This window comes from Danio aesculapii, chromosome 22 (assembly GCF_903798145.1).
Source record: "Danio aesculapii chromosome 22, fDanAes4.1, whole genome shotgun sequence".
NCBI lineage: Eukaryota > Metazoa > Chordata > Actinopteri > Cypriniformes > Danionidae > Danio > Danio aesculapii.
Window position 1 is genome coordinate 37,109,595 of NC_079456.1, and position 13,132 is coordinate 37,122,726.

The 13,132-nt window shown below is 38.7% G+C and overlaps 1 protein-coding gene across 1 annotated transcript in view; it reads left to right on the forward strand.

Moving 5' to 3' along the window:
* The window catches only part of LOC130216459 (E3 ubiquitin-protein ligase RNF123), a 215,279-nt gene that overhangs the window by 43,430 nt on the left and 158,717 nt on the right, over positions 1-13,132 (forward strand). Inside the window, exons 25-29 of the mRNA XM_056448353.1 lie at positions 5,885-5,968; positions 7,265-7,372; positions 10,342-10,519; positions 10,607-10,681; positions 12,923-13,010. Coding sequence (XP_056304328.1) covers positions 5,885-5,968; positions 7,265-7,372; positions 10,342-10,519; positions 10,607-10,681; positions 12,923-13,010 — 533 coding nt within the window. The remainder of the gene's footprint in view (positions 1-5,884; positions 5,969-7,264; positions 7,373-10,341; positions 10,520-10,606; positions 10,682-12,922; positions 13,011-13,132) is intronic.

The following is a 13,132-nucleotide window of genomic DNA, read 5'->3' on the forward strand; positions in this document are numbered from 1 at the left end:
TATGAAACGAGCTGTCATTCATCAGAAGAATGTTTTGTGTAACTATGGAAACGGTGCATCATCTGGGCGCTGTTAACAGTAGCACAAACATCCAGCATTAGGAAAATAAGGAGAGACGTGTGACTGGCTTTGAAAAAGCAACGCATTCAAGCTTACACTCAATAGATCTGGAGATGAAGGTATGAAAAGATGGTGTGGAGGTGAAAAGATTGTGTTTTTCTTTTGTTTTTTGTAATTTGTAATTTTTTGTAGCCACCAAAATCTGTAAAAGAATAAATAAATAATTATGCAAATAAATAAATAAATAAATAACTTAGTAATTAAATACATGCATTTTTGCATCAATAAAACCATAAATAAATAATTATGCAAATAAATAAATAAATAAATAACTTAGTAATTAAATACATGCATTTTTGCATAAGTAAAACAAATAAATAATTATGCAAATAAATAAATAAATAACTTAATACATAAATACATGCTTTTTATCATAAATAAAACAATAAATAAATAATTATGCAAATAAATAAATAAATAACTAACTTAGTAAATAAATACATGAATTTTTGCACAAATAAAACAATAAATAAATAATTATGCAAATAAATAAATAAATAACTTAGTAAATAAATACATGCATTTTTGCATAAATAAAACAATAAATACATAATTATGCAAATAAATAAATAAATAAATAACTCAGTAAATAAATACATGCATTTTTGCATAAATAAAACAATAAGTTAATATGCAAATAAATCAATAAATTTATATAAAAAATCCACAAATTCCTGCATAATTAAATATGTAAATAGTTTATAGTGCGGGCAGAAGGGTCAATGAATCAAAAGGTTTGTTAGAATGTGTCTTTTGTTAGTTTAACTAACTGTATATTGTGAAATTTGCCACACATTTGTAATGAGGCGATTAGGGATGTCCTGATCCGATCACGTGACAATTATGTGTCAGCAGTGTGCGAATATAACCAGCTTCTAATGGTAAAAATGAATTAATTTTATTTGTTTATAATCAGACTTGATGTAAACAGTCTGCAGAAACACTTTGATTGACATTCTCCCTTTGTACGTGTCATCAGACGGGGAAAGCCCCGCCCACTAGTGACCATCTCTCCCTCATTAGCATAAACAGCCCTGAGTGAGAAGCAGCCGTCCACCATTAGAGTTTCGAATCTGCCACTATGCTGATACACAGGTGTTTATAGCTCCACCCCCTTTTGAAAAGAGGGCTGGGTCACAATTTCATTTGAATTTAAAGCGACAGTCACCAAAACGGCACAATTTGGATCAAAGCCTATGGGGAGTTTCAAAGAGTTATAACACATTGGCATGGTATTTTGAGATCAAACTTCACACACACCCACACACACACACACACACACACACACACTCTCTAGGGCAGGGATGTCAAACTCAATTCCTGGAGGGCCGCAGCCCTGCACAGTTTAGCTCCAACTCTAATTAAAGACAGCTGATCAAACTAATTAAGTCTTTCAGTCTTGTTTGAAGCCTACAGGTAAGTGTGTTGAAGCAGGGCTGGAGCTAAACTGTGCAGGGCTGCGGCCCTCCTGGAGTTGAGTTTGACATCCCTGCTCTAGGGACATCAGAGACTTATTTTATATCTTGTAAAAGAGGCATAATAGGTCCCTCTTAACATACTGAATCAAAGGAGAATAACTGATTGTACTGATATATTGTTTTCAGAGAAACACTGAGCTTGGCGTAGTTCTTAAATGGCTGCAAATTTAAATGCTGCAAAAATATAGAAATATTAAATATTAAACAAATTTGATGGAATTTACATATAGCAGCTTTTAATAGATGATTTTGATGTTTTGTGTGTGCTCTTATTTGGTATCTTTCACATCCCCTGTACTGAAAGGAAGACTAAAAAAATAGCTGCTGGGAATCATTCATTTATCTTCAGCTTAGTCCCTTTATTCACCAGGGGTCGCCACAGTAGAACTTATCCAGCGTGTGTTTCACGCAGCGGATGCCTTTCCAGCTGCAACCCAGTACTGGGAAACACCCATACACTTTCATTCACACACACACACACTCCGGCCAATTTAGTTCATCGATTCGCCTACAGTATAGCTCAGGGGTGGGCAAACTCTGTCCTGGAGGGCCGGTGTCCTGCACAGTTTAGCTCCAACTCTAATCAAACACACCTGCTTATGGATTTCTAGCGATCTTAAAGACACTGATTAGCATGTTCAGGTGTGTTTGATTAGTGTTGGAGCTAAACTATGTAGGACATCGGCCCTCCAGGACAGAGTTTGCCCATCCCTGGTATAGCTCATGTGTTTGGACTGTGGGGGATTACCGGAGCACCCGGAGGAAACCCACACCAACACGGGGAGAACATGCAAACTCCACACAGAAACGCCAACTGACCTAGCCGGGGCTCGAACCAGTGACCTTCTTGTTGTGAGGCGACTGAGCCACCCTGTCGCTGTTGGGAGTCATGCCCGTTTTATTATTCTGTCAAGCCAATATTTTTTCTTCCTTAATTGCTTGCGAGTGATCATTGTAAACCCTGCTAATTAGTTATTTAGGGAATCTCTTTCATCCAAAGGGATGTGCAGAGTCAGGAGTAACCCAAGGTTAAGCACTGATGTCGGCCCTTGTGGGATTTGAACCTGCAACCTTTTGATTCGCAGCCAAAATCTTTAACCACGCCAGCAAGAAATGAAAAACAAAAGAAATGCATGGGTTTGCTCTTCATTTATGGGTCTCAAGGTTTCCTCCCCTACTGCTGACACGAAATATCCTTCATTTGAATCTGTAAGACTCTTTTTCAATGTACTTCGGAGCAGTGTCATTCGTGAAAACTGCTGCACAAATCAAACTTCATTACAATTGAAAGGGAAGAAATGGTTATCGATGCGATCCTTATGCAAGTTGAAAGTGGCTGGTGATTTCTCCTGAACTCTGCTGGATCCTGATGAGATTTACGCCTGAGTCTGTCAAGCAAAACTGTCTGATTCGACTTACACAGACTTCATAAAAGCGTCGTTAATTGGCTTGGCACAGTGCCGTGAGGAGGCCTGCCTTCAATATTGATATGCTAAAGAGTCCAGTAGCAGCGTGAAGCATCTCCACCACACCTCCATGTTTCATCATGCTTTTTTTTTATTTCCACTGATTTCCACAGAACTGCCTGACCATAATATCAATATGTAATCTCAGCCTCATATTTTGGGGAACAGCCTAAAGCGTCCTTACAAAATGGAAATGTGCTGCATAATGTTCCAATTATAAAAGCCTGCCGTCGAAATATACTCTAGTGAAGTTTGTGGACTTGAAATCTTTAGGTTAAAGTTGAAGTCTTTAAATCTGATCTTCATCATATTTTATGTTTAGATTCAGATCAGGTGATTGTTTAGGCCATTCTACAGCTTGATTTTCTTTCTCTGAAAGCATCTGAGAGTCTCCTTGGCTGTGTTTTGGATCATTGTCTTGCTGAAATGTCCACCCTGGGTTCATCTTCATCCTCCTGTTAATGTAGATGTTGGTCTGAAGCAGCTGATATTCATTTACACTGAGGAAGGGCAGAGGCTTGCTGAAGAGCTACTGAGAGATTTCAGCTGCTGTCTGGGCTTTCACTGTCTTTCTACACCTCCCTTTCTTCATGTGTTCAATACTCTGCGTCATTTCAGTTTAATTCAGTTTTAATTCGTCATTCAGTTTTCTTTGCATATATGGATTTCTTTGGTTGTTACCAACATCTTGTGAAACTTTCAAGTCACCAGCACCTTTAGAATTCAATTTTCAATTAAATTAAATTCATCTTTATTTGTATAGCGCTTTTACAATGTAGATTGTGTCAAAGCAGCTTCACATAGAAGATTATAGTGAATTAAAACAGTGTAGTTCAGTTTTCAGAGTTTAAGTTCAGTTCAGATTAGATTAGATCAGATCAGTTCAGTGTGGTTTAATAATCACTACTGAAAGTCCAAACACTAAAGAACAAATCCATCGATGCGCAGCTCTGCAAGTCCCGAACTATGCAAGCCAGTGGCCCATTACACCAATGAGCGAAAGTGAAGGAAAAAAAAAACCTTGAGAGAAACCAGGCTCAGTTGGGCACGACCATTTCTCCTATGGCCAAACGTCTTGTGGAGAGCTTTAATCCAGGCACCAGAGGCTGGAGAACGTTGGACGTCAGCAAAGACTCGTCTCTTTACAGGTCTTGGATCGCTTCAGCGGCACTGCATAATCTCTGGGGGCCTCTGGATGAGTATCTCCAGGTGGAAATAGAGAATGAAGAGAATCATTAGCGTTGCTGCTGTTCATAGTGTATATAAACGAGCTGCGTGTAGCAGATTCATGCATCATACCACTATGTGATGCACTGAGTGTATGCTTTACTGAACAGATAGGTCTTTAATCTAGTTTTGAACTGAGAGTGTGTCTGAGCCTCGGACGTTATCAGGAAGGCTATTCCAGAGTTTAGGAGCCATAACTGAGAAGGCTCGACCTCCTTTACTCGACTTTGCTATTCTAGGTACTACCAGAAGCCCTGAGTTTTGAGACCTTAAAGAGCGAGTTGGATTGTAGCGAGACAGAAGATTGGTTAGATAAACAGGAGCTAGATTATTTAAAGCTTTGTAGGTAAGAAACAATATTTTATAATCAATACGAAACTTAACAGGCAGCCAGTGTAAGGAGGATAAAATTGGGGTGATGTGATCAAGTTTTCTAGACCTGGTAAGAACTCTGGCAGCTGCATTTTGTACTAATTGAAGTTTGTTAATAGAGGATGCTGGGCAGCCAGTAAACAGTGCATTACAGTAATCCAGCCTAGAAGTCATAAAAGCATGGACTAGCTTTTCTGCATCTGAGATGGATAGCATACTTCGTAACTTAGCAATATTTCTCAGCTGAAAGAAGGCGGTTTTTGTGACATGGGATATATGGGAAATTTTGTGATGTGCTCAATACTTATTTAATATAATTAATTTTAGTTAAATGTTTAAACTTAAACTGACATTTAATAGTACAATTAAAGATATCGATAGAGGTGTGTGTTAATAATATGTGTGTCAGTGCCGTGCACAGACTCTCAAATAGGCAGGTGCTCAAGTGGGGGGGGGGATGGGTCGTGGAAATCACACGAAAGGGGGGGGGGGGGGGAATGACAGTCGCACGCAAATCACGTTGAGTGGGGGGTAAGGGGGGGGTGAGGGTCGCGGAATTCACGCTAAGTGGGGGGATATATATATATATATATATATATATATATATATATATATATATATATATATATATATATATATATATATATATATATATATATGCATATATATTTTAGCCCCAACCCCAGTTATCATTTCGTCATCATTAACTTGTCCTCAACTTAACATATCATATTGAGTTTTTCTTTCTCTTCTATTTAACACAGACAAAGATATTTTGAAGAATGTCGAAAACCTGTAACCCTAGACTTCCATCTAATTTGTTTTCTTATAATGGATATCAGTGGCTCCCAGTTTCTGACATAATTCAAAGTATCTGCTTTTGTGTTCAGCACAAAAAGGAAACTCATAAAGGTTTTAAACCACATTTCTTTTGTCTGAACTATCCCTTTAACACGAGAAACATTTTGACAGATATCCACTTTAATGTGTCTTGTAAAGAGGATCTGTGCTGTGGTCGGTGTCACCCACTGAAACCCTGTCTCTTCTAACAGGACGAGGTCACCGTGGTGATGATTTTCCCTTTTCTCCTACTTCTAAAATTGCTGGCTATTTTGAACTCGGCTAGCGATTATGTTGCAGCATGAGAACGAGGACAATTTTCTGTAGCTGTAAGCTCACGGTGAGTTTATTTTTTCTTTCCGTGTGTGTTTTTCTCTGCAGATGGTGGTGGTTTCTGATGATGTTCACGAATACGCCGTCGCCCTGAAGGACACAGAGGAGAAGATCGCAAGATGCCCGAGCAGAGTAGGACCCCTCTATACAGTTGAAGTCCCTCCTGTGCATTTTTTCCTTCTTCTTCAGATATTTCCTAAATGATGTTGAACAGATTCAGGAATTTTCACAGTATTTCCTCTAATATTTTTTCTTCTGGAGAAAATCTGATTTGTTTTATTTCGGCTAGAATAAAAGCAGTTTTAATTTTTTAAAAACCCTTTTAAGGTCAATATTATTAGCTCCCTTAAGAAATATGTAGGAAAGAGGATTTATATAGCGATGTTGAGTATAATTTCAGCATCGATACCGCAATACGTGCATCCACAATAGTCACATCGCAGTCAAACCAGTACTATAATAGACCACATTTCAAAACACTTGTGATTTGTGCAGGCATCGCAACGTTTATTCACCAAGGTACTAAAACTTTAAGCAATTATGTGTGTTTTAGGGCCTGTGGGAGGATTTCAAGTCAGTTTAAATCATTCAGGCAAAAATTATGTTATAACAAGGGCGTAGGTTTGCACTTGACACTGGTGGGATGGGTGAATCAAACAACACCCCCTCCTCATACCTCAAGAATGAACATCATTTATCATATATGTTATGATATTAACATCATATATATATATATATATATATATATATATATATATATATATATATATATATATATATATATATATATAATTAACCTTGAAAATGCCAAAGCAAAGCAAACACTAGCAGATTACTATGGTATAAATACAGCACTACAACATATAGAAGAGAGAGATCGACTTAGAACATCACTTACCTGTTCTGTAGTGATTTAATCAGCTGTAGTTTTTCTCCTCTAAGGACTTATTATGCTGGCTCTGTCGCCATCTTGTGGCAGAACATCAACCATCTTTGCTCTGCTCTGTATAACAGGCTGATGTCCGCTGAAATTAAAAATATTTAAAATAGCCACTATCCTTATAAATAAACTGCAGAGTTGCAATCTAAACAACTACATTCTCATAAAAAGTACATGATGTTGTCCAACAGCTGGACAAACAGAACTGTAGTGAGTTTATTGATCTGCTGTAACTCTGTGTGGGCGGAGTAATACACTAGGGTGAAGAGGCTTTACGAGTGCTGATATTGCAGAATATTGCACAGCTATCAGCCAATCAGATTCGAGAACCAGACAGAACTGTTGTATAAATTATATCGAGCCATACATGTATTGAAACCCAGGGTTCCCTTTAAGAAGAAGCTTTACAGTATTTTTATTGTTGTTTTTTTTGTTCTATTATTGTTTGTTTAGTCTCTATTTCATCAGTGTGTTATATCGTTTGGCAGAGGCCGGATATCCTCGAAGAGCTGCAAAAGAGCCAAAAGGTGTTCGCAGAAAAGCTGAACCACCTGAGTCGTAGGTTGGCCTGGATCAACGCCACCATCTACTCCAAGGTACCGCTGACAGTTTGCCAGATATGCACTGGGAAACAGGGGGAGGCAGCTGTCATTTTTGTGTGTGTCCAGCATGAGATATCATTTTACAAGGTAACACTCGGTGTGAGGTGCTGTAATGAGTTTCAGGGCTTTGCATTTGACGATGTGCCCCATAAAGAGCCGACATTTAAGTTAAACTTGGCTCTTCAGAAGGACATTTCGGAACAAGAAGTGATGTGTGCACTTTAAATTTCAGTGGTTATAATGTCACAGTAGTTTCTGCATAGAAATTGAGATTTAAAAGGGTTACCTATGTATTTATGCCAGTAAATTTTTATATTTTTATGCCAGTGTTTCCCAACCCTGTTCCTGGAGGCACACCAGGACGACATATTTTAGATGTCTCCCTCATCTGACTCATTCACTTCAGGTGTTGGAGTCTCTTCTAATGTTCTGATGAGTTGATTCAGGTGTGTTTGATTAGGGAGAGGTTGAAAAGGTGCACTGTTGGTGTGCCTTCAGGAACAGGGTTGGGAAACACTTCTCTATGCATTAATTTGCAGAAATATATAAGAGTAACTATTTATTTTAAGGAGTCATATTGAAGGTATTTATTAATTAAGCCTTATTTAATTATGTTATTGATTACAAAAATGTAAGAGTAATAATTTCACAGATTTTTGTTGTCTATGCCAGTGTTTCCCAACCCTGTTCCTGAAGGCTCACCAACAGTTTGCATGTGTCCCTCATCTGACCCATTAACTTCATGTTTTGGAGTCTCATCCAATGTTCTGATGAGATGATTCAGGTGTGTTTGATTAGGGAGAGATTGAAAAGGTGTACTGTTGGTGTGCCTTCAGGAACAGGGTTGGGAAACACTGCTCTATGCATTTATTTACAGAAATATATAAGAGTAACTATTTATTTTAAGGAGTCATATTGAAGGTATTTATTAATTAAACCTTAATAAAATATGTTATCATCTACAAAAATGTAAGAATAATATTTTCACAGATTTTTGTTGTCCTTGCCAGTGTTTCCCAACCCTGTTCCTGAAGGCACACCAACAGTTTGGATGTCTCCCTTATCTGACCCATTAACTTCATGTTTTGGAGTCTCTTCTGATGTTCTAATGAGTTGATTCAGGTGTGTTTGATTAGGGAGAGATTGAAAATGTGCACTGTTGGTGTGCCTTCAGGAACAGGGTTGGGAAACACTGCTCTATGCATTTATTTACAGAAATATAAAAGAGTAATTCATTTTTAAGGGGTCATATTGAAGATGTTTATTTATTAAGCCTAATTAAAAATGTTATTGTCAACAAAAATGTAAGAGTAATAATTTCGCAGATTTTTATTGTCTATGCCAGTGTTTCCCAACCCTGTTCCTGGAGGCACACCAACAGTACATATTTTCGGTGTCTCTCTTATCTGACCCATTTCAGGTGTTGGAGTCTCTTCTAGTGTTCTGATGAGTTGATTCAGGTGTGTTTGATTAGTGAGAGGTTGAAAATGTGGACTGTTGGTGTGCCTTCAGGAACAGGGTTGGGAAACACTTCTCTATGCATTAATTTGCAGAAATATATAAGAGTAACTATTTATTTTAAGGAGTCATATTGAAGGTATTTATTAATTAAGCCTTATTTAATTATGTTATTGATTACAAAAATGTAAGAGTAATAATTTCACAGATTTTTGTTGTCTATGCCAGTGTTTCCCAACCCTGTTCCTGAAGGCTCACCAACAGTTTGCATGTGTCCCTCATCTGACCCATTAACTTCATGTTTTGGAGTCTCATCCAATGTTCTGATGAGATGATTCAGGTGTGTTTGATTAGGGAGAGATTGAAAAGGTGTACTGTTGGTGTGCCTTCAGGAACAGGGTTGGGAAACACTGCTCTATGCATTTATTTACAGAAATATATAAGAGTAACTATTTATTTTAAGGAGTCATATTGAAGGTATTTATTAATTAAACCTTAATAAAATATGTTATCATCTACAAAAATGTAAGAATAATATTTTCACAGATTTTTGTTGTCCTTGCCAGTGTTTCCCAACCCTGTTCCTGAAGGCACACCAACAGTTTGGATGTCTCCCTTATCTGACCCATTAACTTCATGTTTTGGAGTCTCTTCTGATGTTCTAATGAGTTGATTCAGGTGTGTTTGATTAGGGAGAGATTGAAAATGTGCACTGTTGGTGTGCCTTCAGGAACAGGGTTGGGAAACACTGCTCTATGCATTTATTTACAGAAATATAAAAGAGTAATTCATTTTTAAGGGGTCATATTGAAGATGTTTATTTATTAAGCCTAATTAAAAATGTTATTGTCAACAAAAATGTAAGAGTAATAATTTCGCAGATTTTTATTGTCTATGCCAGTGTTTCCCAACCCTGTTCCTGGAGGCACACCAACAGTACATATTTTCGGTGTCTCTCTTATCTGACCCATTTCAGGTGTTGGAGTCTCTTCTAGTGTTCTGATGAGTTGATTCAGGTGTGTTTGATTAGTGAGAGGTTGAAAATGTGGACTGTTGGTGTGCCTTCAGGAACAGGGTTGGGAAACACTGCTCTATGCATATGTCTGCACAAATATTAAACAATAATACAAAAAAAATTAAAGAGATGACATTTATTAAGCTGCAACTTGCTCCTGTTTATTTATTTATTTATTTATTTATTTAGCTGCATTTTTTGCAAAACTGTAAAAGGTTTTCTATTTATTTAGCTCCAAAATAATAATCCCATATACATGGGTCATGTGATTTGTTTATCTCGCTGCAACAATATTAATAATGCAATGTTTGCACAAATATAAAACAATAATGCATTCATTTTCCCTAGGCTTAGTCCTTGATCCATAAGGAGTCACCACAGTGGAATGAACCACCAACTACTCTGGCATATGTTTTACACAGCGGATGCGCAATTGGAGATGTATAAAACAGTTAATTAGTTTTAAAGGTGTAATTGTGTGTGTGTGTAGGAGAAGATGCTGGATGTGTACTGGCTCCTGAGAGTGTGTATTCAGACCATCGAGCATTCTGACAGCACCGGCTCTCTGTTCGCCTTCATGCCTGAGTTCTACCTCAATGTGGCCATGAACAGCTACAGCGCCCTCAAGAACTACTTCAGCCCCTCCAACTGCATGGAGGAACTGCCAGGTCTCGCTCACTTACTGCCAGTGCAGGAAAACTGTGTGTGTGTGTGTGTGTGTGTGAGTGGCACTCATGTAGTGTTTCTGACTGCAGGTTATGAGGACACACTCATCCAGCTCGCAGCCATTCTCGCCAAACACTTCGCTGATCCGCGCATCGTCGGCACGGGTGAGAGAAACACACATTGACACACACACACTGATACACAAACACACTGACACACACGCACTGATACACACACACACACACGCACATTGCAGCAGTGCGTTTCTCAAAGAATATCTACCTGTCTGTCCATCCATCCATCCGTCCATCCATCCATCCACGTCTGTCTGTCCATCTGTTTGTCCATCCATTCGTTTGTCCATCATCCGTTCAGTCTACTTTCCATCCATCCATCAATTTGTCCATCCATCCTTCCATCCTTCCATCCATCCATCCATCCATCCATCCATCCATCCATCCATCCATTTGTTTGTCCATCATCTATCCAGTCTATTTTCCATCTGTCCATCCCTTCATCCCTCCATTCTAGTTTGTTTTTCTGTCTGTCCATCCATCCATGCACTCATTAAAATGTCTGTCCGTCCATTCATTTGTCCATCTACGTCTGTACGCCCATCTGTCTATTCATCTGTTTGTCTATCTATCTATCCATCTGTTGGTCCATCACCTGTTCAGTCTATTTTCCATCGATCCGTCAGTTTGTCCATCCATCCATCCACGTCTGCCCGTCCATCTGTTTGTCCATCCGTCTGTCTATCCATCTGTTTGTCTACCCATCCATCTGTTTGTCCATCCATCCATCCATCCGTCCATCCATCCTATTGTCCATCCATCTGTTTGTCCATCATCTGTCCAGTCTATTTTCCATCCATCCATCAATTTGTCCATCCATCCTCCCACCCATTTGTTTATCCATCAATCTGTCCATCTATTTGTTTGCCCATCCATCCATCCACGCATCCATCCATGTCTGTCCGCCCATCCATCCACGTCTGTCCTTCCATCCATCCATCCATCCATTTGTTTGTCCATCATCTGTCCGGTATATTTTCCATCCGTTCATCCATCTGTCAATCCGTCAATTCATTCCATTTGTCCATCCATCCATCCATCCATCCATCCATCCATTTGTTTGTCCATCATCTGTCCAGCCTATTTTCCATCTTTCCATCCCTCCCTTCATCCCTCTATTCTAGTTTGTTTTTCTGTCTGTCCATCCATCCATACACTTATTAATTTATCTCGGTCTCTTCATCCTCAGTTAATTCATCCTTCTGACAGTTTATTTTCAACCGATCTGCTGTTTTTATTCATACATCATCTGCCTGTCTGTCCATCCGCCCATCCATCCATCTAAAAAATCAGTTTTTCATCCACCCACCCATCTGTCAGTTTGTTCATCCATCCATCCATCCACCTACCTATCCATCCACCCGTCAGCCTCTTTTTCCATTTGTTTGTCACTCCTACATGCATTTATCCATCCATTCATACACACATCCATCTGACAATCTATTTTCCATCCATACGTCTGTCCATTTTCTTTTCCGTCCATCTATTAATCAATCTATTCTAGCAATCCATACACTTTTCCATCCATCAATCCAATCCCTGCCATCCATTCTTCCTCCCACACCCGCCTCTGTTAATATTCCTCCACCATTAACTGCAGGAAAAGACTCAGAGCAGCGCAGGCCCAAAAATACGTACAATAATCAATTCGTGGCTGCTTTAATGGGAGTTCTTTAACCTAATATAGCCGCTGGCGTGTACCGTTCATCACTTGGCTTCATTTCTCACGTAAAGGTATAATTAACAGCTTCCTCTCTCTCGGCTCTCAGGCAACATGAAGTCATTTGTGTGATGAGTTGTAGCCGCAGTATTTTCCTAATACCGTTTAAGGTGAGGGCGATGAAATCCTCTCGACGACTCAATCGCGAGCGCTATACGATACGACAATACACAGATGTTATTAGACACGACCCATTTGTTTACATTTTCATGTCATAAGCAGCCTTTTCATTATGTTACCACTTGGTTATGCTGGTTATTTATTTATTTTTGCATATTTATCTTGTCTTCTGTCGGCTCTGTTTCCTAATACGCTGTTTTTTGTAATGGTATTTTAATATTAATTAGTTTTATGCTTCAGCTAGCTTTTTATATCAGAATATCTGTGTCTATTTGTTCCTTTTTGTTTTGATCAAGGACTTTTTTTTGTCCTGAATAAAGAGAAATTCACTGAATCTTCCCTTTTTTTCCCAAAGAGGATGTGCATTTCCATTTGCGACCCACTATTTCTTAAATAATTCACATGCGGAGTGGCGACTTTATTGCTGAGCAATTGATTGAATCATAAAAACTCCTCCAACATCCTCTCTTCCTCTTTATTTTCCATTACAGATATCAAAGATTCACTGATGCAGGCTTTGGCCAGTTACGTGTGTTACCCACAGTCCCTGCGGGCCGTCGAGAGGATCCCAGAAGAACAGTGAGTGCTTAAGCTGATGTTTTTATTCAGAATATACCAAGATGAATCACTTGAAACCGATTTCAGCAAATGTTTTGCATACATTCCCTTGTTTTCAGGGGTTTACTATTGCTTTTGTTTTG